Source organism: Oncorhynchus gorbuscha, linkage group LG09 (assembly GCF_021184085.1).
Source record: "Oncorhynchus gorbuscha isolate QuinsamMale2020 ecotype Even-year linkage group LG09, OgorEven_v1.0, whole genome shotgun sequence".
NCBI classification, from domain to species: domain Eukaryota; kingdom Metazoa; phylum Chordata; class Actinopteri; order Salmoniformes; family Salmonidae; genus Oncorhynchus; species Oncorhynchus gorbuscha.
Window position 1 is genome coordinate 37,560,322 of NC_060181.1, and position 27,296 is coordinate 37,587,617.

General features: G+C 42.1%; 1 protein-coding gene across 4 annotated transcripts in view; it reads left to right on the forward strand.

The window, feature by feature from the left end:
• LOC124043506 (collagen alpha-1(XIV) chain-like) overlaps window positions 1–27,296 on the forward strand; it is a 102,367-nt gene that overhangs the window by 51,731 nt on the left and 23,340 nt on the right. For all 4 annotated transcript variants that reach the window (XM_046362173.1, XM_046362174.1, XM_046362177.1 and 1 more), the window contains 17 exons: window positions 6,951–7,097; window positions 12,942–13,016; window positions 14,524–14,663; window positions 15,151–15,274; window positions 16,376–16,519; window positions 16,684–16,848; window positions 16,954–16,992; window positions 17,396–17,534; window positions 18,145–18,287; window positions 18,610–18,719; window positions 20,588–20,746; window positions 21,508–21,585; window positions 21,868–21,954; window positions 22,208–22,261; window positions 23,548–23,643; window positions 24,640–24,693; window positions 25,540–25,593. In XM_046362173.1, the coding sequence (XP_046218129.1) occupies window positions 6,951–7,097; window positions 12,942–13,016; window positions 14,524–14,663; window positions 15,151–15,274; window positions 16,376–16,519; window positions 16,684–16,848; window positions 16,954–16,992; window positions 17,396–17,534; window positions 18,145–18,287; window positions 18,610–18,719; window positions 20,588–20,746; window positions 21,508–21,585; window positions 21,868–21,954; window positions 22,208–22,261; window positions 23,548–23,643; window positions 24,640–24,693; window positions 25,540–25,593 (1,808 nt within the window). The remainder of the gene's footprint in view (window positions 1–6,950; window positions 7,098–12,941; window positions 13,017–14,523; window positions 14,664–15,150; window positions 15,275–16,375; window positions 16,520–16,683; window positions 16,849–16,953; window positions 16,993–17,395; window positions 17,535–18,144; window positions 18,288–18,609; window positions 18,720–20,587; window positions 20,747–21,507; window positions 21,586–21,867; window positions 21,955–22,207; window positions 22,262–23,547; window positions 23,644–24,639; window positions 24,694–25,539; window positions 25,594–27,296) is intronic.

The window sequence follows — 27,296 nt, forward strand, 5'->3', positions numbered from 1 at the left end:
CCCTGACCTAACCAAAATAACAAGGAAAACAAAGAACACTAAGGTCAGGGTGTGACAGTTATATTATGCTATATTATAAAGCATAAGATATAACATCAGTAGGACAGACTACAGGTTTGGTACAGGGGCTAGTATTTGGGGTTAGAGTTTTGGTTTAGAGTCATATACAGTACAGTAGGCCTACAAGGCTTTAAAAAAGGTGAGCTGATTTGACATTTACATATCCTATAGTTAAAAAAGTGAACGATGGCTAGCCAAGTGTGAGTGGGGACAAGATATACAGTACATTCGAAACTATTCAGACCCTTAGATTTTTTGTAAGGTTAAAGCCTATTTCGAAAATTGTTTAAATAGTTTGTTTACCTCATTAATCTACACACGATACCCCATAATGACGAAGCAAAAACATAAAAAACTGCAATCACATTTACATAAGTATTCAGACTCTTTACACAGTACTTTGTTGAAGCACCTTTGGCAGTGGTTACAGCCTCGAGTCTTCTTGGGTATGACACTACAAGCTTGGCACACCTCTATTTGGGGAGTTTTTCCCATTCTTCTCTGTAGATCCTCTCAAGCTCTGTCAGATTGGATGCTGAGCATTGCTGCACAGCTATTTTCAGGTCTCTCCAGAGATGTTAGATCGGGTTCAAGTACGGGCTTTTTTACCTGGGCCACACAAGGACATTCAGAGATTGCGTTGTCTTGGCAGTGTGCTTACATCCCCACAGCATGATGCTACCACCACTATGCTTCACCGTAGGGAAGGTGCCAGGTTTCCTCCAGACATGATGCTTGGCATTCAGGCCAAAGAGTTCAATCTTGGTTTCATCAGACCAGTGATTCTTGTTTCTCATGGTCTGAGAGTCTTTAGGTGGCTTTTGGCAAGCTCCAAGCGGGCTGTCATGTGCCTTTTACTGAGGAGTGGCTTTTGCCTGGCCACTCTACGATAAAGGTCTGATTGGTGGAGTGCTGGAGAGATGGTTGTCCTTCTGGAAGGTTCTCCCTTCTCCACAGAGGAACTCTAGAGCTCTGTCAGAGTGACCATCGGGTTCTTGGTCACCTTCCTGACCAAGGCCCTTCTCCCCCGATTGCTCAGTTTAGCCGGGTGGCAAGCTCTAGGAAGAGTCATGATGGTTCTAAACTTCTCCCATTTAAGAATGATGGAGGCCACTGTGTTCTTGAGGACCTTCAATGCTGCAGACATTTTTTTGTACCCTTCCCCAGATCTGTGCCTCGACACAATCCTGTATCAGAGGTCTATTCCTTTGACTCATGACTTTGTTTTTGCTCTGACATGCACTGTCAACTGTGGGACCTTATATAGACAGGTATGTGCCTTTCTAAATCATGTCCCATTAATTGAATTTACCACAGGTGGACTTCAATCATGTTGTAGAAACATCTCAAGGATGAACAATGGAAACAGGATGCACCTGAGCTCAGTTTTGAGTCTCATAGCAAAGGGTCTGAATACGTATGTAAATACGGTATTTTTAGTTTTTAGGTTTAATACATATGCCAAAATTTTCTAAAACCTTTTTTCCCTTTGTCATTATAGGGTGTTGTGTGTAGATTGCTGAGGATTTTTTTAAATGTAATCAATTTTAGAATAAGGCTGTTACGTAACAAGTGTCAAGGGGTCTGAATACTTTCCCAAGGCACTGTACTTGTTATGCGGATGACCGTAATTGCACCTCATTTTTGAAAATGTTAGGATGAGAAAGAAAAACAATTGGGTTTCTTGTTCAACGTGCTCTGACAGGGAGTTCCAGACACTTTTGTTCCAGATTGTAGTTAACTAGATACTGAATTTGCATCGAAGCAGCACATTATTAGGCAAAACAATTATATTCAGGAAAAGATTCTAGGAGCCTTTTACCTTCTAAGTAACAATTATCACTTCACAGACGTGAGACTTCCAACCAACTGCAGTGTGGGTGGGTGTCTGGAAGTGAAATTAAACCTGATGTCAAAGTGAGAGTTTGCTACTCAGTCAGTGCCGTAGTCCTAAATAGATATTTAAAGTTTATGAGAAGTTTTAATGCCCTCAAATTGGTCTGAATTCCATATTGTATGCCCTTCCATAGGATTATACGAAATAAGTCCTGAATTAATGAGAACCTGGCATTCATCTAATTCTAGACAATTAATGACATCCAATTAACAATTTCTCCTAATATACAGTTAACATTTAGTGGGACTTATGCAACAGGTGGAATATGTCACGATCGTCGTATGGAGTAGTCCAAAGCGCAGCGTGGTGTGAATGCATAGTTTAATGGATGACGAAAAAACACGAAGTACACTGAACAAACTAACAAAACAACAACCGGCCGTGACTGCCAATGAACAATGTGCTAACATGCAACATAACATAGACAATAACCCACAAAATACCCAAAGAAGATGGCTGCCTAAATATGGTTCCCAAACAGAGACAACGATAAACACCTACCTCTAATTGAGAACCAATCTAGGCAACCATAGACCTACATAAACACCTAGATGGAAACAACCCCATAAATCTACAAAACCCCTAGACAGTGAAAACCCTAGATGAGACAAAAACACACATACCACCCTCGTCACAACCTGACCTAACCAAAATATATAAAGAAAACAAAGAATACTCAGGTCAGGGCGTGACAATATTTCAGTTATAGAACATTTAAAATGTCTATGTCACATCAATGCTGTGTCGATCCAAATATGAGTATAATCTGTCAGATAGGGAAATAAGGCAAGCAATTCATCAAGTTTCACACTGAGACCAAAACTTCATTATTATCATGTAGCGTTTCGCACATTGCAATTTTGCAGCATTACCTTTGGGAGCTCCTGAAATATTACATCTATCAGCCGGCATTAGGCCCAAATTAGGATTTATGATGGCTAGATAAATATATAATTACCCAGAGAAAATACCACCTCGTGTATGTAGGAAAATGGCTTGAATTGAGGCCTTAAGGGGAACGTTCCGAAATAAAAATTATGGGGTGAGAAATGAGCCCGCCACCTATACAGGAGACCTAATAATGAGATTCTATTCAGATTAAGGCCACCGCTTGGGTTGCCAGATTTTTGAATAACCCCCACAGTTTGTGTAAGAGGCACAGGTCTTGATACATGTTTAAGACACAGCTTTAGTATGTTCAATAGGTGCTAATACTGTGTGCATATTTAGCTCTGTGCTTTTTGATGACTTAATACAGTGTTAGACACAGTAGTCATTGGAAATTACTGAATAGGATGTGTTTGTAATGAGGCTGTTACTTTGTCAGAATCTCCCCACCTTTAAGTTCTATGTATTACTCGGCTACATTGTCAGTGATTACAAAATATGCCAACTGTACCCTGGTATCATCTGTCATTATGGCTGTAATAATACTAGTCCTCCAATTCAGAAGATGCTTCACTTGTGTCACGCTCTGATATTGATATTTACTTGATGCTTATTGATGCGGGATTTTTGCAATGAGGCCCTTTATCTACAGTGCATTCTGAAAGTATTCAGACCCCTTGACACATTCGTTATAAGGATCGGACCAAGGTGCAGCGTGGTATGCGTACATTCTTATTATTTAAAGAATGAAACACTGAACAAACTAACAAAATAACAAAACGAAACGTGAAGCTATACAAATGAGTGCTGACAGGCAACTACACATAGACAAGATCCCACAAACACCAAAGGGAAATGGCTACCTAAATATGATCCCCAATCAAAGACAACGATAAACAGCTGTCTCTGATTGGGAACCATATCAGGCCAACATAGAATTACAAAACTCTAGACATACAAAAACCCTAGACAATACAAAAACCCTAGACAATACAAAACTAGCATACCCACCCTAGTCACACCCTGACCTAAACAAAATATAAGGAAAACAGAGACATCTCAGGTCAGGGCGTGACACCCCTTCACTTTTTCCAAATTTAGTTTACATTGCAGTCTTATTCTAAACTGGATTAAATAAAATACAAAATCTCATCAATCTACACACATTATCCCATAATAAACAAAGGGCAAACAGGCTTTAATTTTGTTATGTAAATATATTTTAATTTTTTTTTACTGAAATTATTTACATATTTATTCAGACCATTTGCTATGAGACTCGAAATTGAGCTCAGGTGCATCCTGTTTCCATCATTGAGATGTTTCTACAACTTGATTGGATCATTCTTAAAGGAAAGAAGTTTGGAACCACCAAGACTCTTCCTAGAGCTGACCGCCTGGCCAAACTGAACGATCGGGGGAGAAGGACCTTGGTCAGAGAGGTTAAATGCGGTGGTTCGCACTTTTAGTTTTGCATGAATGCTTCCATCTATCCACGGTTTCTGGTTAGGGTAGGTTTTAATAGTCACAGTGGGTAAAACTGATTTGCCGAAAGGAGGTCGGGGGGGGGGGGGGGGGGCCTTGTAGGTATGTCAGAAGTTGGCGTAACAGTGGTCGAGTGTTGCAGCAGCGCGAGTACTACAGTCGATATGTTGATAGAACTTCCGCAGCCTTTTTCTCAAATTTGCTTTGTTAAAATCCCCAGCTACAATAAATGCAGCCTCAGGTTATGTGGTTTCCAGTTTGCATAAAGTCCAGTGGAGTTCTTTGAGGGCCGTCATGGTATCAGCTTGAGGGGTGATATACACGGCCGTGACTATAACCAAAGATAATACGGTGATAATACGGTCCGCATTTGCTTGTGAGGTATGTAATCGCAATTACACCATCGTTAATCATGAAACATACACCCCCACCCTTCATACAGTATATCCCGAAAGAGCCATGTTTCCATGAAGCAGAGTATGTTACAATCCCTGATGTCTCTCTGGAAAGAGACCCTCGCCCTGAGCTCGTCAACTTTATTATCCAGAGACTAAACATTAGCGAGTAATATACTCAGAAGCGGTGGGTGGTGTGTGTGTAACGGCGTTCTTTGTTTGTAGAAAGAGAGTCGGACCGAAATGCAGCGTGGTGGTTGCTCATGACTTTAATGGAAAAAGTGACACATGAAATAACTATACAAAATACAAAACAACAAACGGAACGTGAAACCTAATTACAGCCTATCTGGTGAAACTACACAGAGACAGGAACAATCACCCACGAAATACACAGTGAAACCCAGGCTACCTAAATACGGTTCCCAATCAGAGACAACGAGAATCACCTAACTCTGATTGAGAACCGCCTCAGGCAGCCAAGCCTATACAACACCCCTACTCAGCCGCAATCCCAAATACTACAAACCCCAATACGAAAATACAATGTATAAACCCATGTCACACCCTGGCCTGACCAAATAATAAACGAAAACACAAAAATACAATGACCAAGGCGTGACAGTGTGCGCCTCCTAAATCGGACTAGAAGACCACTTCGAGTACCTCTCCTCCGGCGGCATCGTTTTTGGTCAGTTTCTGGAATCAGTTAAATTGCCCTGGGGGGTGCGAACAAAGGATCTGCTTTGGGAAAGTCATATTCCTGGTCGTAATGCTGGTATTCCTGGTGAGTTACCACCGCTCTGATATCCAATAGTTCTTCCCGGCTGTATGAAATAACACAAAACATTTTCCTGGCTAAAAATGTAAGAAATAATACATTAAAAAAACTAAATACTGTAAAGTTTATGATAAGAGAATTATGTTCTCCAGGTACATAACCCAATTTAATTATATTACTCTCAGTCTGCAAACCAGAATTTGTAAGATCCTGGTCGAATTAAACAGACGGAGGCCCAGCTAAAATAGTCAAAAAGGTTTATTCACGGGAACGTGCTGGCGTGCACAGTACAAAGCAATTCATTTTATACTGACTTCATACGCACGCACACACATACACACAACCATACGCACACACATACACACAAACAGACGCACACACATACACACAAACAGACGCACACAATGTCCTGCTACGCAAACACTGTCTGTCTCACTACCCAGCCGACAGAGATTAGTGACCTTGTCCTTGAGACGTCCTCCCCGTTCTCTCCCAAATCTCTAGTCAGGTCAGCACCGAGCTCAGACAGTCTGTGTTTTAAAATACCATAAAGACATATTGTTTTACCCTAATTCTGACTAGGACTACACATTTATTGACTATGATTTTATACGTTCTAATTATTTCCATACAATTATGTTTCAGGGCGGAATATTCTAATCATTCAATTGACAGATAATTCTCAACTAACAGTTTCCTAAGAGCAAGAAGCGAGGCAGCCCTCTCTGTCGGTGCCATCTTAGATACCCAAGAAGACTCGAGGCTGTAATCGCTGCCAAATGTTTTATTTGCAAACATTTCTAAAAACCTCTATTTGCTTTGTCATTATGGGTAATGTGAGGAGATCGATGAGAAAAAAACTACAATTTAATCCGTTTTAGAATAAGGCTGTAATGTAACAAAATTTTGAAAAAGGTCAAGGGGTCTGACTACTTTCCGAATGCACTGTCAGATGTGTCCACTGTCTCTGTGTCCAGTATGAAGGAAGTTAGAGGTAGTTTTCCGAGCCAATGCTAGCTAGCGTTAGTTCAATGACTGAAATGTCTATGTGTATCTACCAGCTTGCTTTGCTAAAGACCCATAGACTTCCACTAATTTTGTTAACGCTAGTTAGCATTGTCTCGCGAAACTATGTCTTACTTCCTTCATACTGGACACAGAGACATACATTTTCTATCCACAAGTTCATCTGACTCTGGGGAAATAGAGGGCTTCTGCCAAAATCACGGCGTATCCCTTTAAAGAAATATGGTAGACCCAAACCCTGGAAGAGAGGTTGTACAATAGAATGTGGACATCTTTGAATTGGAATTTTAATAATTGGAATTCATTACATACATTTCTATGGTGAACATGCTCCTGCTAATGACAACAGCATTGACTGTGATGGTAACTAGTGGTAAACTATGTACAGTATGTGATGGTAATTCTGTCTTCATTTTAGATGGATATAAGCAGGAGGCGAGACTGGGAGGAGGAACCACCCGGCACTGCTTCAATGACCTGACAGCTAACACGCAGTACAAGATCAGTGTGTACGCCCAACTACAGGACACAGAGGGACCTGCAGTCTCCACCACAGAAAAGACCTGTAGGTGTTCTCTTCATTTACATTTACATTTAAGTCATTTAGCAGACGCTCTTATCCAGAGCGACTTACAAATTGGTGCATTCACCTTATGACATCCAGTGGAACAGCCACTTTACAATAGTGCATCTACATATTTTAAGGGGGGAGGGGGTGAGAAGGATTACTTTATCCTATCCTAGGTATTCCTTAAAGAGGTGGGGTTTCAGGTGTCTCCGGAAGGTGGTGATTGACTCCGCTGTCCTGGCGTCGTGAGGGAGTTTGTTCCACCATTGGGGAGCCAGAGCAGCGAACAGTTTTGACTGGGCTGAGCGGGAACTGTACTTCCTCAGTGGTAGGGAGGCGAGCAGGCCAGAGGTGGATGAACGCAGTGCCCTTGTTTGGGTGTAGGGCCTGATCAGAGCCTGGAGGTACTGAGGTGCCGTTCCCCTCACAGCTCCGTAGGCAAGCACCATGGTCTTGTAGCGGATGCGAGCTTCAACTGGAAGCCAGTGGAGAGAGCGGAGGAGTGGGGTGACGTGAGAGAACTTGGGAAGGTTGAACACTAGACGGGCTGCGGCGTTCTGGATGAGTTGTAGGGGTTTAATGGCACAGGCAGGGAGCCCAGCCAACAGCGAGTTGCAGTAATCCAGACGGGAGATGACAAGTGCCTGGATTAGGACCTGCGCCGCTTCCTGTGTGAGGCAGGGTCGTACTCTGCGGATGTTGTAGAGCATGAACCTACAGGAACGGGCCACCGCCTTGATGTTAGTTGAGAACGACAGGGTGTTGTCCAGGATCACGCCAAGGTTCTTAGCGCTCTGGGAGGAGGACACAATGGAGTTGTCAACCGTGATGGCGAGATCATGGAACGGGCAGTCCTTCCCAGGGAGGAAGAGCAGCTCCGTCTTGCCGAAGTTCAGCTTGAGGTGGTGATCCGTCATCCACACTGATATGTCTGCCAGACATGCAGAGATGCGATTCGCCACCTGGTCATCAGAAGGGGGAAAGGAGAAGATTAATTGTGTGTCGTCTGCATAGCAATGATAGGAGAGACCATGTGAGGTTATGACAGAGCCAAGTGACTTGGTGTATAGCGAGAATAGGAGAGGGCCTAGAACAGAGCCCTGGGGGACACCAGTGGTGAGAGCGCATGGTGAGGAGACAGATTCTCGCCACGCCACCTGGTAGGAGCGACCTGTCAGGTAGGACGCAATCCAAGCGTGGGCCACGCCGGAGATGCCCAACTCGGAGAGGGTGGAGAGGAGGATCTGATGGTTCACAGTATCGAAGGCAGCCGATAGGTCTAGAAGGATGAGAGCAGAGGAGAGAGAGTTAGCTTTAGCGGTGCGGAGCGCCTCCGTGATACAGAGAAGAGCAGTCTCAGTTGAATGACTAGTCTTGAAACCTGACTGATTTGGATCAAGAAGGTCATTCTGAGAGAGATAGCGGGAGAGCTGACCAAGGACGGCACGTTCAAGAGTTTTGGAGAGAAAAGAAAGAAGGGATACTGGTCTGTAGTTGTTGACATCGGAGGGATCGAGTGTAGGTTTTTTCAGAAGGGGTGCAACTCTCGCTCTCTTGAAGACGGAAGGGACGTAGCCAGCGGTCAGGGATAAGTTGATGAGCGAGGTGAGGTAAGGGAGAAGGTCTCCGGAAATGGTCTGGAGAAGAGAGGAGGGGATAGGGTCAAGCGGGCAGGTTGTTGGGCGGCCGGCCGTCACAAGACGCGAGATTTCATCTGGAGAGAGGGGGAGAAAGAGGTCAGAGCACAGGGTAGGGCACTGTGAGCAGAACCAGCGGTGTCGTTTGACTTAGCAAACGAGGATCGGATGTCGTCGACCTTCTTTTCAAAATGGTTGACGAAGTCATCTGCAGAGAGGGAGGAGGGGGGGAGGATTCAGGATGGAGGAGAAGGTGGCAAAGAGCTTCCTAGGGTTAGAGGCAGATGCTTGGAATTTAGAGTGGTAGAAAGTGGCTTTAGCAGCAGAGACAGAGGAGGAAAATGTAGAGAGGAGGGAGTGAAAGGATGCCAGGTCCGCAGGGAGGCGAGTTTTCCTCCATTTCCGCTCGGCTGCCCGGAGCCCTGTTCTGTGAGCTCGCAATGAGTCGTCAAGCCACGGAGCGGGAGGGGAGGACCGAGCCGGCCTGGAAGATAGGGGACATAGAGAGTCAAAGGATGCAGAAAGGGAGGAGAGGAGGGTTGAGGAGGCAGAATCAGGAGATAGGTTGGAGAAGGTTTGAGCAGAGGGAAGAGATGATAGGATGGAAGAGGAGAGAGTAGCGGGGGAGAGAGAGCGAAGGTTGGGACGGCGCGATACCATCCGAGTAGGGGCAGTGTGGGAAGTGTTGGATGAGAGCGAGAGGGAAAAGGATACAAGGTAGTGGTCGGAGACTTGGAGGGGAGTTGCAATGAGGTTAGTGGAAAAACAGCATCTAGTAAAGATGAGGTCGAGCGTATTGCCTGCCTTGTGAGTAGGGGGAAGGTGAGAGGGTGAGGTCAAAAGAGGAGAGGAGTGGAAAGAAGGAGGCAGAGAGGAATGAGTCAAAGGTAGACGTGGGGAGGTTAAAGTCGCCCAGAACTGTGAGAGGTGAGCCGTCCTCAGGAAAGGAGCTTATCAAGGCATCAAGCTCATTGATGAACTCTCCGAGGGGACCTGGAGGGCGATAAATGATAAGGATGTTAAGCTTGAAAGGGCTGGTAACTGTGACAGCATGAAATTCAAAGGAGGCGATAGACAGATGGGTAAGGGGAGAAAGAGAGAATGACCACTTGGGAGAGATAAGGATCCCGATGCCACCACCCCGCTGACCAGAAGCTCTCGGGGTGTGCGAGAACACGTGGGCGGACGAAGAGAGAGCAGTAGGAGTAGCAGTGTTATCTGTGGTGATCCATGTTTCTGTCAGTGCCAAGAAGTCGAGGGACTGGAGGGAGGCATAGGCTGAGATGAACTCTGCCTTGTTGGCTGCAGATCGGCAGTTCCAGAGGCTACCGGAGACCTGGAACTCCACGTGGGTCGTGCGCGCTGGGACCACCAGATTAGGGTGGCAGCGGCCACGCGGTGTGGAGCGTTTGTATGGTCTGTGCAGAGAGGAGAGAACAGGGATAGACAGACACATAGTTGACAGGCTACAGAAGAGGCTACGCTAATGCAAGGAGATTGGAATGACAAGTGGACTACACGTCTCAAATGTTCAGAAAGTTAAGCTTACGTAGCAAGAATCTTATTGACTAAAATGATTAAAATGATACAGTACTGCTGAAGTAGGCTAGCTGGCAGTGGCTGCGTTGTTGACTTTGTAGGCTAGCTGGCAGTGGCTGCGTTGTTGACACTACACTAATCAAGTTGTTCCGTTGAGTGTAATAGTTTCTACAGTGCTGCTAATCGGGGGCTAGCTGGCTAGCTAGCAGTGTTGATTACGTTACGTTGCGTTAAAAGAACGACAACAATTATCTTTGATACACAGACGGCTATGTAGCTAGCTATGTAGCTAGCTACGATCAAACAAATCAAACCGTTGTGCTGTAATGAAATGAAATGAAAAATGTGATACTACCTGTGGAGCGAAGCGGAATGCGACCGGGTTGTTGAGTGCGGAAGTTCTATTCAGTAGACGTTGGCTAGCTGTTGGCTAGCTAGCAGTGTCTCCTACGTTAAGGACGACAAATAGCTGGCTAGCTAACCTCAGTAAATTAAGATAATCACTCTAAGACTACACGCTCTAAACTACACAATTATCTTGGATACGAAGACAGCAAAGGCAACTATGTAGCTAGCTAACACTACACTAATCAAGTCGTTCAGTTGAGTGTAATAGTTTCTACAGTGCTGCAATTCGGTAGACGGTGGACGTATGCTAGCTGGCTAGCTGCTGGGCAGATAGCAGTGTAGACTACGTTAGGACGACGAAATACAAGTTGCAATAGAAGTACTGTTTCACTATGTTGTCCTCTTTCTTTTCCTTTTTCTTCTGTCCTTCTTTTGTCCTTATTTTGTCTTCCTTTCTTCTGTTAACTAGATATTTTTTGTTGTTATTCTTTGTAAGCTAGCTAGCTTCTTCCAGGAGAGTCCCTAGCAACTGCTTAGCAACAAGTAAACAATTCTGCTAGCAATTCAGCTAGCTAAGATAACTGTACAATTTTATGAAAAATAGTTAATTTTTCAAAAGCCTGTCTTTTTGGTTTGTTCCTTGTTTTGTCTTCTATTGAGTCTTGCAGTTTTCTCTTGATTTTTTTGATGATTTGATCTTCAACAGCTGCTTAGTGTACACTCTACGATAGCCCTACAACCGACTTGCTACTATGCTCAGAAAGGTTTCTTACGATATTGTGACAATATTGTGACCCACATATGTTCCAACATCACCACTGTAAAGACCTGTCGCTAACATTCTAGCTTAGGGGTTGAGATGAGAGAGGCCTGTAATTGTCATCATAGGTACACTTCAACTATGACAGACAAAATGAGAAAAAAATCCAGAAAATCACATTGTAGGATTTTTAATGAATTTATTTGCAAATTATGGTGGAAAATAAGTATTTGGTCACCAACAAACAATTTTGTTGTCCCACTTGTTGTTGATTCTTCACAAAAAAATACAGTTTTATATCTTTATGTTTGAACCCTGAAATGTGGAAAAATTTGTAAGTCGCTCTGGATAAGAGCGTCTGCTAAATGACTTAAATGTAAATGTAAATGAAAAAGGTCGCAAAGTTCAAGGGGGCCGAATACTTTCGCAAGGCACTGTAGTTGCCTACCCCTGGTATAAATGCTTAGTATTCTTTACTCTACATGCGACATACAGTACTACTACAACCAACTTGCTACATACTATTCTCACAGCATAGTTACAACATTGTCACAATGTTGTGACAACATTAGTTACAACATCAGTCCACAGGAAGCTGATAAGAAGCCTAAGAACAATTGACACATTCCTCAACATGAACAAAACACTGAGAACATACTTGTACTAAAAATGATTCCCTCTAGACTGTAGCAACATTCTTAGAAGCTTTTCCAAACCAAACATACAGCTGCATGATTTACAGACAATCACAACATATTCACAACATTATTAGTCTCCTGTGAGGCACTTTAATTCCTCCCTGCACTGTCGGAACTAGAAGCACAAGCATTTCGCTACACTCGCATTAACATCTGCTAACCATGTGTATATGAGCAATAATATTTGATTTGATTAGGAGTGAATTGTGATTGGGTCTGTGGCCAACTCACAACAGTAATCAAGGCACTCTGTCCAACCGACCAGGCATTTGTTTGCATTGAGTTGATTTACGTTGAGTTTAGACACCAATTTATAGCTTTGTTTTGATACAGATTACAGCTTAAAGGCCTTTTTAAATTGCCCTGTGTTTCCCCAGGCTGCCATCAAAAGTAATTCCCAGTTTGAGGTAGCTGAATTACTATGGCGATAAAGTCTATGTGGTTTTCAGCAGGGTTTCTGAGCTAGAAAAAAACGGTACAATTAATTTCAATTTGACTACCGCTGCTGGTAGTGATCAAGCTAGAAAATTACATGGGTAACTTAATCATAAACTCAGCATGCCAATTTGTAAGTCGCTCTGGATAAGAGCGTCTGCTAAATGACTTAAATGTAATGTAATGTAATGCTTCTAAGCATAAGCTACCATCTCAGATTTACTCTCTTAATTCCTTCTGATTCTTCTACCATCCGACTAATTATATATATTATGTTTGATGGTAGTATCAATGAGGGATCTTCTGTGTGAGGATTGTTTTTTAAATGTAAATGAAAGCCTCACCAAGCATGTGAGGTGACATAGACATGTAATAAGGATGTTATAATGATTTGTGTGTGTCTTATGTCATTGCTTTCCTGCAGTCCCTGTTCCCACCCCGGCACCTACCAGACCACCCACCACGACCGCTCCTCCCAGTATACCCTCAGTCAAGGAAGGTAAGACAAAAGGCCTGTTGTTAACAAATACCTGTCTTCCCTATTGTGGTGCACTCTTCTAATAAGAGGGTATTTCCACTCCATTTCTATATGGTGACCAGCACTTATGTCATCAGTGTTTTCCTTAGTAATATCTTGAGTGGGCTGCTGGAGAGAAATACTTTAGGTCTGTATTTTATTTAGTAAGCTATAGTGCTTTTGGCTTGGTCTCAAAGCACTTCATGTACCTAAATGGGGTAAAGGGAACTCATACTGTCCACCACCACTGTAAACATCTACCTGGGTGGTGTATCGTAGCCGTTTTGCACCCGAATGCTCACAAGTCACCAGGCATTGGCGAACATATACTGTAGAGATATCCCCTATGTTAGATTATCTACACATGTATTTGTGTGCAACTCACATTGAGTGGCATTAACCATTAACATAATTTTGTCTGGTGCTCAAGGAAATTCGAAGGGCTTTGGCTTCCAGGCAATGCCCCCAATGGAATAACTAGCACTAGCGCAGTCAGGACTAAAGATATTGAAGGTAAATCAGAGAGCCCTCAGAACAGGCAGTTACCATGGAAATCACTCTGTCAAGTTGCTGGGTCAATTTTCAACCGGTCTGACATTCAAACGTCAAATTACTCCTGACACAAATTTGTGAATCTACTATAAGTTCATATACGCAGTGTCTATTGCAGTCATGACTACAGACATCTTAAACGATAGTAAAGCTGTTTAATGTGCTTTTGGAATAATCATAAATCTTTTCAGACTCCCAAAAATGGTCCCATTATGAGCTTTTGAGTCTGAGATAATACTGTAAGCCGGAACTTGTGTTACAGTCTTGTATCAAGTCAGAATATTTCAGAGTTTACAATTCTCCAACAAACACATGCAACATAATATTATCTGAAGATATAACGTGTAGAAAATAAGTAAATGTTTACCTTTATTTGCCGTTTTTGAGAACAATCATTTTAGCAGTTTTCTGGGATGAGTTTTGTAAAAGTTAATTGAAAACTCCCTCCCCTCTCTGTTGGAACTCAGACCAAGTCCATTTTAAAGCCTGTAAATTATGTTTTTTATTGTTATTGTTGGCATAGGAAATATCAACAAATGCAACTTTTAGTTTACTTTGCATTCCACATACTAGCAACTTGGTTATTATCTTTGTTTCCTTTGAAAATCACAGAGCAGAACAGAACAAAAAACGAAAGCAAACAACAGGAACTTAGGTGTTATACTGGTCAATCTGACCCTGGCTGGCCCTGGTATTAGAGAGGCAAGTTGTTGAGATAATTGCCAATCATCACAGCTCCTCTCTCGTAAACTGTGGAGAAAGAGAACGCTCTCTTCACTCTCCATTGTGATTCTTCCACTGCTGCTTGCTGAGGCTAGTATCCGTTTGTATTACCTCTATATATGCTGTCTGTCAGAACTCTTTTTGTCTGCACTGAATTTAAATTGCTCTTGATAAGAGTTCTTTCTCTCTCCTCTCCCTTTTTCTCACCTGACAGTTTGCAAGGCGGCCAAGGCAGACCTGGCATTTCTAGTGGACGGCTCCTGGAGCATCGGGGATGACAACTTCCTGAAAATCATCCGCTTCCTGTACAGCACCACAGGAGCCCTCGACATCATTGGACCAGATGGTACTCAGGTAAATATTGACTAACCAATGGTCCTGTGGCCAGCTAGCACTTACAGATGTAGGATCTTAATTGGATCACCCTGTTGCAGGAGAACTTTCCTGCAATCCAGGAAATATAAAACTTATGGTGTATTTGAGGTTTAAAAATGCTTCTGAAGTTTGACATTTCAGATTTTATTTTCCCTTGTAAATTGTATCAATCTCTACAAAAATGTCCATTAATTATAGTCCACATTATACTTCCTATTTCCTGTTGCTGCAGGATTATTTTCCTGCTGTACCAAACTAGCTCAAATTACGATCCTACATCTGTACAGTATATTACTTAATCTTGGAAGTGATATACTCAAATAAATTGTCATAAATGGTCTTGGAACACCTATGTTTGACTATGTGTCACGTGTGCTTTTATGAAAAATACATTTATGCTGTCCATTATTAGTCCACTCATTTACTACTACCCCCCCCCCCTCAAAAAATTTTTTTCTCCCATCAGGTGGCCATTGTCCAGTTCAGTGACGATGCCAGAACCGAGTTCAAACTTAACTCGTACGACAATAAGGAGAGGCTGCTAGAGGCCATTAACCACATCTCCTATAAGGGAGGGAACACCAAGACAGGCAAGTGGACATCGGGCCTTATTCACTATATTAAAAACAATGTTTTGACCATCAAGGCAAACCTTTGTCAAACCTTATTCACTCTCTACCAATGTAGAGTTTCATACTATTACTCTGACGCATACTTTAAAAAAAAAAGAAAAAGGAACTTAAAGGGAAACTCCAAAATATTTCTACTTCATATTCAACATCTCCAGCACCACCCCAACATCAACATATGTGAAAATGGCACGTTTCTATGTTTTGTAGTAAAAAAAAATAGAGGAAGATAAGTGTTTCCAATGACATCATCAACCAATTAGTAGACAATTAGTAGGTAATTAGTAGTACATACTTACTCACAATTGTTCAAAATGACACGAACACAATCACACAAAGTCATTGGAAATACTTATCTTCTTGTTTATGACATAACATAGAAACCACCATTTTGACATATGTTGATGTTAGGGTGGTGCTGGAAATGATGAATATGAAGTAGAAATATTTTGAAGTTTCCCTTTAAGTTCCTTTTTCTTTTTTCTTTTTTAATGTCTAAATGGACTACCATAACAGTAAATTAACAGGATGACTGAATCCCATTGAGATAGCTGTAGATGCCAGATGAACAGAAATATCCTTTATTGACTTTCTTTTTGTAACCTGCTGAAAAATAATCAGTCATTGTAATCAAGCAGGCCAGAGTAATCAAGCCCAGCTTCCGAAGAACAGTGAGATGCTGTCATTAATCAGTGGATCCCCAAGGGAAGCGATAATGCATTCATCTAACAATATATATATTTTTTTCAAACGGGTGCAACGATGAAGTCCGCTTGGTAATGCTAATTGTTGCATTGTGTTCTCCTTTGAATATGCTGTATTTGTGTGTAATGTGTATTGTTGCAGGTAGGGTGGGAATAATAACATAAGAAAATGTGTTGTTGCTGAATATTTTTGCAGTGATACTGATAACCCAACACCACGATCCTCTACCAAGGAGCCTGGCTATATCCTGCTGTCGATATCGCTTTGAGTGTAACTCCTTTCTTTATCTTCCCCTCCTATCCTCCCTCTCTCTTTCTCTCCCTCCCTCCATCCCTCCCTCTAATTCTCTTACTGTAGGGCTAGCCATCCGGCATGTGAAAGACACCATCTTCACAGTGGGAGGAGGTATCCGGAGGGGCATCCCCAAGGTACTGGTGGTGTTGACTGACGGGCGCTCTCAGGATGATGTCAACAAGGTCTCCAAAGAGATGCAGATGGAAGGTGAGGCACATGATGCAATAATTTCATTGAATAGATTGTGGTACATGAAAAGAACATTCTACAACACAAAAAAAGTATCTGTATATGTTAATCCAATGAAATGTTTTAGTTAGGTATGTACATAACACACTATTGGCAATACTGTATCCTTACCTTCTTCACAGGGTACATTGTTTTTGCCATTGGTTTTGCGGATGCGGACTACGGGGAGCTGGTGAGCATCGCCAGCAAGCCTAGCGAGAGACACGTTTTCTTTGTGGATGATTTAGACGCCTTCAAGAAAATTGAGGAAAAGCTGGTCACTTTTGTTTGTGAGGCTGCCACTGCCAGTGAGTCCTACAGGAGCACAATCTAAATCTGTCATATAAAAGCACAGGGGGCATATTATTGTGTGCATTTTATCCATGCAATGACATAAATGTTTTGTCTTTCAGCTTGTCCTTCGGTGGCGATGAGTGGCAGTACCTTGCCAGGTTAGAGACTGAAGCATACTTACTTATTCATGTGTCTTGGCACACAGGGCACAGTCAAGACCTCTCTATTCTCATACCCGTTGACTAGTTATGACCCCAGTATAACTGTTATGCACAAAATCACTGTAAACTGGACACGTACAGTACAGTTGACTTCTGCTAAGTGCACATCAGATAAGTAAAAACTCTTGGACTTAAGACTACGTAAAATGGCCTCTTTCCGAGTGCACATGTAAGTCAGAATGTCTTAACGATAAGAAGTAGAAGCTCAGAATTGAGAAATCATGATGAAAACAGAGCCAGTCACAATTTTAAAAAAATATTATTTTTACTTGTCAGTAGTACTGTGCATGGACATGTCTGCTTTTAAACCAACTCATGGTTGTTTATGTTATGGCTGCAGGTTTCAGGATGATGGAGATGTTTGGTCTAGTGGAGGGTCTGTATGGACATGTATCAGGAGTGTCCATGGAGCCTGGCACCTTCAACAGCTTCCCCTGCTTCCGCCTGCACAACAACTCCCTCCTTGCCCAGCCCACCAAGTATGGACACTAGCATCTTAACTAAAAGGCATAACAGTACATTGCCTTCTATCAATCATGTAGAATTTAGTAGACACTCTTGTCCAAAGCGACAAAACGTCAGTGAGTACAATGAGCATGATACAGGTAAAGCTACTCTATGACAGCGGTAAGTATTGGCACCACTTACCCAATGATAACATAAACAACACCTTACAACATACAACTTACTCTACTCCCCTGAATTGAATCCTCTTTTCCTGACACTTGGCCTGAAAATGCTGTTATTACAATGAAGAGGTGGTGATAATGACAGACAGCTGGCCTCACCTGGTGTATTTCATCTCCTTCATCTGCAACAATCCCACATCACAGAAAACATAGTAATTTTGTGTCTCATTCTCAAATTATAATGCAGCAAATGTGGTACATATACAGTATGAATAAACAATAGCTTCCTGCTCTTAGCCTCCTTTAAGAATTTAATGACACTATTGAAGGAATTGAATTGGCAAGTTGAAACAGCTTTTGAAATGGTGTTTGATAGCAGTTGAGCACTGTAAAGGTGCTACAACAAAAGCCACTGTATGTTCAGACTAGAGCCTATTGTTCTGGGAACTTTCCACCCCAGGTTTATCCACCCCGAGGGTTTGCCCTCTGATTACACCATCACTATGCTGTTCCGCCTGCTGCCTGAAACGCCCAAGGAGCCCTTTGCATTGTGGGAGATCCTCAACAAGGACAACGAGCCCCTGGTGGGCGTCATCCTGGACAGTGAGTAGGATGCCTGGGGACGGGACTGGGTCTTAGCTGGGACCGGGTGTCAAGTTCCCATTGTTTGGTTGCTGTCATAAGATAGGCAAAGCAATGGACATTTTGCCAGGTGTCTTTGCTCATATTGTGAGCAGCACAATTATTTGTGTGTAAATCATTCGTATGTTGAAACATTTTCTCAATGTATAGTAGGCTACAGGTCTAGTAAACCATCTATGCCTCCTCTATTTCAAACAAGAACATTCCTCACTATTTTCGAGTTTGTACTGAATATGTTATGAAACTGCAGAAAGTTAGGCAAACATTCTCTTTCCAACGTTAGACGGTGGAAAGACCCTCACCTTCTTCAACCATGACTACAAAGGACAGTTTCAGACTGTGACCTTCGAGGGACCTGAGATCAAGAAGCTCTTCTTCGGCAGTTTCCACAAGGTCAATGTTCAAAAACACTCTTTGTTATCTCACTTCCTCAGTGCAACGCTGCTGCAACATCACCCTAACACCTCAGGGAATGTCCTGCTTCCTGGCTATAAGCCAGCTTGTTGAGTGATGTTAAGTCACTCATGTCTGGCTTTCAGTGGAGCTTACAATACCTTTGCACTGAGACATGTCTGTAGACTCCTATGTTATCAGGGCTAACAATACCTTAGGCCTGAGACATGCCTGTAGACTCCTATGTTCTAACAATACCTTTGCCCAGATCCATGGCCTGCTGCTTAAGTGAATGATGATATGCATTTTCTCTTCACTGGCACAGTTATCTGATAGTGTATTCAAGTCACCCACTTGCCAATGTCATAATCATCCTCTTTCTATTGATGCCAAAGCTTTGCTTGGCAACTTACATTATCATCCATGAGTGAGATGTAGCACCTGAAACAAACACCTACCTTTTTTGATGCAGTTCTTAAATCACTTATGTTTTGACTATTCAAATAGTTTCAACTTTTTTTTGCTGCACAATAATAATATAATATTCCATTTAGCAGATGTTTTTATTCATGCATACGGGTAGCCCCAGTGGGAAATGAACCCACGACCGTTAGTATTGCATACACCGTGCTACCAACTGAGCCACACAGGACCACTAAACAGTGTGTAGCTGTAGCATTAATATATAGTGTGGGTAGTACTGTGCCATTTAATGTTCACAAGAAATGGCCATCATATTTGACTTGCTATCTGCTGAAATAAAATAAAATATTTTTAAAAATGCTAACCATGTGGAATGAAGCTGGCACCCGAAATATTGCCAGGATAACTTATGCAAATTTTAATCATAGCCACTTTCAAACAAGCTAAACAAACTAAACTATGCAGGGAGGAGGAAATTGATGTGACTGAAAGTGACTATGGCCTGGATTCATGTAAACCACTGTTGCCTTTTTCCTCAGCAAATTATCACCAGTGATTACTGCAATTATTTCCCCTGCCAATCCATAAGTATTCTCATGTGTCATCTTGTCAGCACTTCGCCCATCAGGCTTGGTGATAATGTGGTAACATATTAGATGACCTCTCAAGAAGACTTGACTAACGGTTAGATACTTCTCTGACTCCTTGCATTGCAGTAGGTGTTTTTTCTTAAGACGCCTAATTCAAATGATTCATCGGGAATCTGTTTTTGTCACACAAAAAAAGAGGTAAATACAAAGGAAATGCTACAGTTCCATCCTTATCAGCGCTTTAACATAGTAATGCACCAATGTCAAACAAAGCTGAAAGTGCTGTTTTATAAAGACATATGTTCACAGTTGATAATCAGGTATGAATAGATATTTGCTCGAGTAATGTCTTGAAATTCCCCCATATATTTCCCCCACGAGACATCCCATTTCCAACCAAGCATACAGGAGAAACTTGACGTGTCAAAGGGAGAAAAACGTCTGCAATCCACCGACTTCAAAACCGACTCTTGTTTCGGGTGACTAGTGGAATGCTTGCGCAGAAATCTGTCCTTCTTTTACAGCCTGTGTCTCTTTGAACCTCTTTCTGTTTTCTGAAACCGTAACTCTTTAATGCTCCCCAGTGATTTATTGAGACGCGCATATGAGATGTTTCAATCGCACTGCATCTGTGTTCCAAACAGACCTGGGTTCAAATACTATTTCAAATCATTTAGGATCATTTATCTGTGTTTAGAATTGAGCTTGCCTGGCGCCATGGAACCAATAGAATAGCCGCAAAAGTGTAAACCCTGCCAAACTGGCACTCCAGGCAGGCTTTGGCAAATGCTCAAAGTATTTGAAAGATTTAAAATAGTATCTGTACCCAGGTCTGGTTCTTCATTTTCCCTGTAGCTGCACATGGCTATTAGCAAGACCAGCGCCACGGCTGTCATTGACTGTAAGCTAGTAGGGGAGAAGGCCATCAACGCGGCGGGCAACATCACCACGGATGGCCTGGAGGTGCTGGGACGATTGGTGCACTCCAGGGGGAAGAAGGACAGCTCTGCACCGGTAAGCTGTGACAGATAGATCAGAGAGGGTATACAAAAAGACGTTTTGACATCGATGTAGAATTACTAGAATATACTGTAGTTCTAAGGACATCCCCATTCAATATCCATGTCAATATTCCGTAATTAGATTTCTATGCATTTTTAACCCCTTGATTCTTCATATTTTATGTGCAGTTGGGCTGAATTCTAACATACACTATGGTGTTTAGTGTCATGGAGTATTCAATAGAGTGGTGATAAACTACCTAGGTTATGAATTCTTATAACAGGATTAAGACAGAGAGTTTGAATAAAGTATAATCACATCAGCACGTCAAGATCTATTTTCCACTAAATATAAACAAGTCATAGAAACAACTGTACTTTTCATATCCAATCTCCCAGTTCCATAAATTGCCCAGATATCCTCATACAGGAATAGCAGTGAGATGTACTCTCTGATAGGCTTGATCATTTTCTTTATTTGACAAAAACTCTTCACACTTCTCTTTCAAATTGACCCCTTTCAGGACAGGAGAAAACAGCAATCTGTTTGGAGAGACCAATTATTGATAGATTCTTCCTCCTCAATAAGAGATGTGCAACAATTCTGTTAACAATGTGTAATACTGAATAATTATCATACTTTCTCTCAGGTCTTATTTAGGAGATTCACAGCTTGCTGCTAGTTCTATCAATAGACAATTAGTCAAGTAACAACATGTTTGTAGTGAATGTAAGAAAAGATGTGTGTGTGTTTGTTGCTCTTTTTGTCCTCAGTTCCAACTGCAGTCGTTTGACATCGTCTGCAGCACGTCCTGGGCCAGCCGAGATAAGTGCTGTGAGCTTCCTGGTTTGGTGAGTTCACACCTCGCTACTGATCTCATCTACTGACTGATGTGGGATGACCTTAACCTTTGTTGTAATGTGTCGTAGGATGTTGTAGGATAGTGTCATAGATGTCATATTGTGTCATCTTGTTATTGTGTTATCATAAGGTCATTATCCTATTATTTGTTTTAGCATTATCGTCATTATCATTATGCTTTGGTCATTATCATAATCATTAGGTCATTGTACTCTTGTGTTGCATGTATTGTCATACAGTCATGTTATGGTGGTATTTGTCTCATCTCTAAGAGGAAGGAGGAGGACTGTCCTGCCATGCCGAGGGCCTGCACCTGCAGCCAGGAAAGCAAAGGTCCCCCTGGCCCCACTGGACCCCCTGTGAGGACCCTCCTTCTCTCCTTAATCAGCATCATGTGTTACTTACAGCTGTTGTTGAGCTAGGATTTCATTCATTCATTGCATTCAGTGGCTGATGAACATAACACAGTGTGACATATGGGGATGGAGAGTACATACACCCGGTGTGTGATAGTGTGTTTAGAATGTGTTGAAAGTGTGTGTCTTTAAGGTCTGTGGTCCTTATCTTGATGGAGTGTGACAGAGGGTGTGTGGGTGTTTGTGTTATCAACAGGGAGGACCTGGGATCAGAGGAGGGAGAGGGGACCGTGGAGAACCAGGAGCTGTGGTACAGTGTATACACCCACACACACACACACTCATGTAAATAAAAACACAATGAAAGTCAATGCAGCTTGTAACAATTCCACAAGCACTCAGTGGGTGGGTGGGGGGACAGACACATACCCTCTTGGATACCTCTCTTCCATAAAATATCCCTTGTGTACTGCTAAGCTGAAAACCCACTCTTTCTATAAATGCCATTTGCAAAGTTTTAATCTTTTATTCATTTCTCACTCTCTCATGCTGTTAGACTTGGATTGCACGGGTCTTGAAAGTCCCAGAAAATTGTACTGGTGTTTGAATGGGGTGTTATTATAGCATGTAAAGGTCCTTGTAATGCCGCCGTCCTCGCAGTGCACCCATGCTGTCTTTCTACTCTCATGAATTTCATATTCATTGGAGATGCAACGTGCCCCCATGAAAGTCAATGACCTGCGACTGGTAGGCTCATGACAAGACAGACAGAGAGCAGCCTCGCGGGTCTCTGATTTGCAGTTAAATCACTGAGTTAGCCTAAAGCCCCCTCTCAGACACCCAGACCTAGGTCAGGTAATGTATAAAGGATGAAGACAGTTGTATGGAATAAAATATATACAATTTAGTGGATTCGGCTATTTCAGCCACATCCGTTGTTGACAGGTGTATAAAATTATGTCTGAGTGTTGGAGTGTACCCCTGGCTATCCATAAATAATAATAATAATGCCGTCTAGTTTGCTTAATATAAGCAATTTGAAATGATTTATACTTTTACTGATACTTAAGTATATTTTAGTAATTACATTTACTTTTGATACTTAAGTATATTTAAAACCAAATACGTTTAGACTTTTACTCAAGTAGTATTTTACTGGGTGACTTTCACTTTTACTTGAGTCATTTTCTATTAAGGTATCTTTACTTTTCCTCAAGTATGATAATTGGGTATTTTTTCCACCCCGGGTTAGGTTAGCCAATAGTGGCCAGATCATGTGAGTGCATGCGTACTCCAAAGATGGAGAGGGACAGTTTATGGCTTGATCAGTGGAAGGTGGTCAGGGAGATGGTTGATTAAAATGTTGTCTGGTGACGATCTTATCTTATTATTGGCCTATATGTAAATAAAAAATGTTTACAGTACTAGTGTTCAGTTAGATTTTACTTTGTAATTTGGTGTGTATTTCCTCAATTTGTTCCAGTGATACTAGATTGTTGTAATAACTGTAGAAAGCAGGGAATTGAACGAGAACTATAGTAAAATGTTAACTATATTCTAATCTACTTTATCAATGTGTTCTTCTGTCTCTGACAGGGACCGATAGGTCCAGTTGGGGACGCTGGTTCTCCTGGGCTGCAGGGGCCTCCTGGACCCCAGGGGCCCAGCGGACGTACCATCATGGGCCCTCCGGTAAGCCACACATACACATTAATTGAGACACACACCATCTAATACTGCACATATTAGAGGAGTCTAGTATCCCAACACACATAACATACAGTAGCTACAGTACCCGATTTACCTAGGCATGCTATAAAAGACTGCCTTTTAAAAGGTGTTGTAATACTCAGATGTTGATTCTTTCTTGCCCAAGGGATGTTGTTAAACGTAAGCTGTAAAGGAGGGAGGATGTATCGTAACCTAATAGACTGTAAACAGAACAGTCAAATATGAAGTACTGGGTTACACCTGCATTGGTATTAACAGATCAATGACTAATGAATGACAGGTAAAACATTAAAGGATACGCCCAGATGTCTTAACTTTACTAAGGCCATGTTGAAGCCAGCCTATGGTAAAATATTTGATGGTATAACATACAGAAGTGCTATATTGAAGACATTATCTATTTGTTGTTAATTCAGGATTATTGTCATGATTGTCATTGTCATTATTGTCATGATTGTGATAAGAGACGGACCAAGGCGTGTGTTGAGTTCCATATCTTTATTACGGCGAAACTTCAAACAAAAACAATAAACCAACAACGAAATGTGAAAGTAGTGGTGCCACATGCACATACACAAAACAATATCCCACAAAGACAGGTGGGAAAAATGGCTACCTAAATAATGTCCCCAATTAGAGGCAACGATTACCAGCTGCCTCTAATTGGGAACCATACAAAACACCAACATAAAAATAATGAACTAGAACACCCCCTAGTCACACCCTGACCTACAACTCCTTAGAAAACCAAGGGCTCTCTATGGTCAGGGCATGACAATTATGGTGACAGGTAGGGGATAAGTAAAGGTACAGCTACTGGAAGAGTTTGGAAACAAATTGCATTTGTAGTTAGAAAGCACACTGTGACCAGATAGTGACGACCCCAACTTATGAAATAGCCTCCAAATAAGCTTGATATTTGCTGTTGATATTTATTGTTGTTTTTTCCAACTTCAGGGTGGTCCAGGAGAAAGAGGTGAGAAGGGTGCAGCTGGCGCTCCAGGAATACAGGTAAAGACCACCATTTACTTCCTGCCCTTTCAGACACACTTTCCCTCATCACAAAATGGCATTCAGTCTTCAAATGACATTCAAATGACACCACTGCACCAAAGGGAGATCTTTTGAATGGCATATTGGATATATATCTCTGTAAGGTAACTGTAATGGGAACATGTCATTCTGAATACTGGTAAGAGAGTTGCTGCATAATTTGAGTGAAAGAGCTTCTGCTACCGTTTGGTTGATGTGATGTCAGTTTTATTTCAATGCATTAAAGGATTTACACAGGTAATAAATAAGAGGAGAAGGAAGAAGTTGGTCTTAACCACTGATACAGGGTCAGATATTTTCCATCCTCCTAATGGTAAATTTGAGCATTGGCGGTTGGGTAATCTGATCCTAGATCTGTGGTTATGGGCAGCGCCTGCCTGGACCGTAACAAGACATCACAGCAGTTTTTACAAAACAATAGATATTTCCCCTCTGTTGTAATGACTCATGCCTAAGATGCAATACACTTTCATTATAATCAATCTCTGAGCAAATTAAGATGGATCCTGTCAATAACTGTAGAGGTTGGGAGATGTATACTTTTGTTTGTAATAGGATTTGAGCCATGCCATTGGCATTCAGTACTCGTTGTGTCTGAGTGAGGGAATTTAACTTTGACGGCTGTGAAGGTCATACAAGAGACTGTGTATTACAAACAGCTCCAGCTTCACAACATTAATTATCTGTAATGAGTTAGGATAATGGTCCAACCATCCGAGCCTGTCAATACAAATGTATTCATGCTGACACCCTTAACTGGCCTTTTTGTTTTCACCATTTTGTTTTCTCTCTCTACGGTTGCAGGGCATTCCTGGATCTCCTGGGTCATCAGGTCGAGTGGGACAAACAGGAACAAGGGTAAGGTCTTGTCGGTCTGTTTACAGTGCATTCGGAAAGTATTCAGACCTCTTCCCTTTTTTCCACATTTTGTTATTATTTACATACATTTTCAGACACTTTGTTATGAGACTTGAAATTGAGCTCAGGTGCATCCTGTTTCCATTGATCATTCTTGAGATGTTTCTACAACATGATTGGAGTCCACCTGTGGTAGATTTCATTGATTGGACATATAAGGTCCAACATTTGACAGTCAAAAACCAAGTCATGAGTCAAAGGAATTGTCCGTAGAGCTCTGAGACAGGATTGTGTTGAGGCACAGATCTGGGGAAAGGTATAAAAAAAATATCTGCAGCATTGAAGGTCCCCAAGAACACAGTGGCCTCCATCATTCTTAAAGAGAATAAGTTTGGAACCACCAAGACTATTCCTATAGCTGGCCGTCCGGCCAAACTGAGCAATCGGAGAGAAGGGCCTTGGTCAGGGAGGTGACCAAGAACCCAATGGTCACTCTGACAGAGCTCTAGAATTCCTCTGTAGAGGTGAGAGAACCTTTCAGAAGGACAACCATCTCTACAGCACTCCACTAATCAGGCCTTTATGGTAAAGTGGCCAGATGGAAGCCACTCCTCAGTAAAAGGCTCATGACAGCCCGCTTGGAGTTTGCCAAAAGCCACCTAAATCTCTAGTTTGATGAAACCAAGATTGAACTCTTTGGCCTGAATGCCAAGCATCACGTCTGGAGGAAACCTGGCACCATCCCTTCGGTGAATCATGGTGGTGGTAGCATCATTCTGTGGGGATGTTTTTCAGCGGCAGAGACTGAGAGACTAGTCAGGATCGAGGGAAAGATAAACGGGCAAAGTACAGAGAGATCCTTGATAACCTGATCCAGGGCAGGGTAGCCTAGTGGTTAGAGCGTTGGACTAGTAACCGGAAGGTTGCAAGTTCAAATCCCCGAGCTGACAAGGTACAAATCTGTCGTTCTGCCCCTGAAAAGGCAGTCAACCCACAGTTCCTAGGCCGTCATTGAAAATAAGAATTTGTTCTTAACTGACTTGCCAAGTAAAATAAAATAAAAAATACAAATTCAGGACCCCAGACTGGGGCAAAGGTTTAGCTTCCAACAGGACAACAAGCCTAAGCACACAGCCATGTCCATGCTTGGCTTTGGGACAAGTCTCTGAATACCCTTGAGTGGTTCAGCCATAGCCCGGACTTGAACCCGATCTAACATCTCTAGAAAGACCTGAAAATAGCTGTGCAGCGACGCTCCCCATCCAACCTGACGGAGCTTGAGAGGATCTATAGAGAAGAATGGGAGAAACTCATCAAATACAGGTGTCAAGCTTGTAGCATCATACCCAAGAAGACTCAAGGCAACTCAAGGCAAAACTGGCAAAAGTGCTTCAACGAAGTACTGAGTAAAGGGTCTGAATACAGTGCCTTGCGAAAGTATTCGGCCCCCTTGAACTTTGCGACCTTTTGCCAATTCTTCAGTTTTTGATTTGTTAAAAAAGTTTGAAATATCCAATAAATGTCGTCCCACTTCATGATTGTGTCCCACTTGTTGTTGATCCTTCACAAAAAAATACAGTTTTATATCTTTATGTTTGAAGCCTGAAATGTGGCAAAAGGTCGCAAAGTTCAAGGGCGCTGAAGACTTTCGCAAGGCACTGTACTTGTGATATTTCAGTTTCATATTTTTCATTAATTTGCAA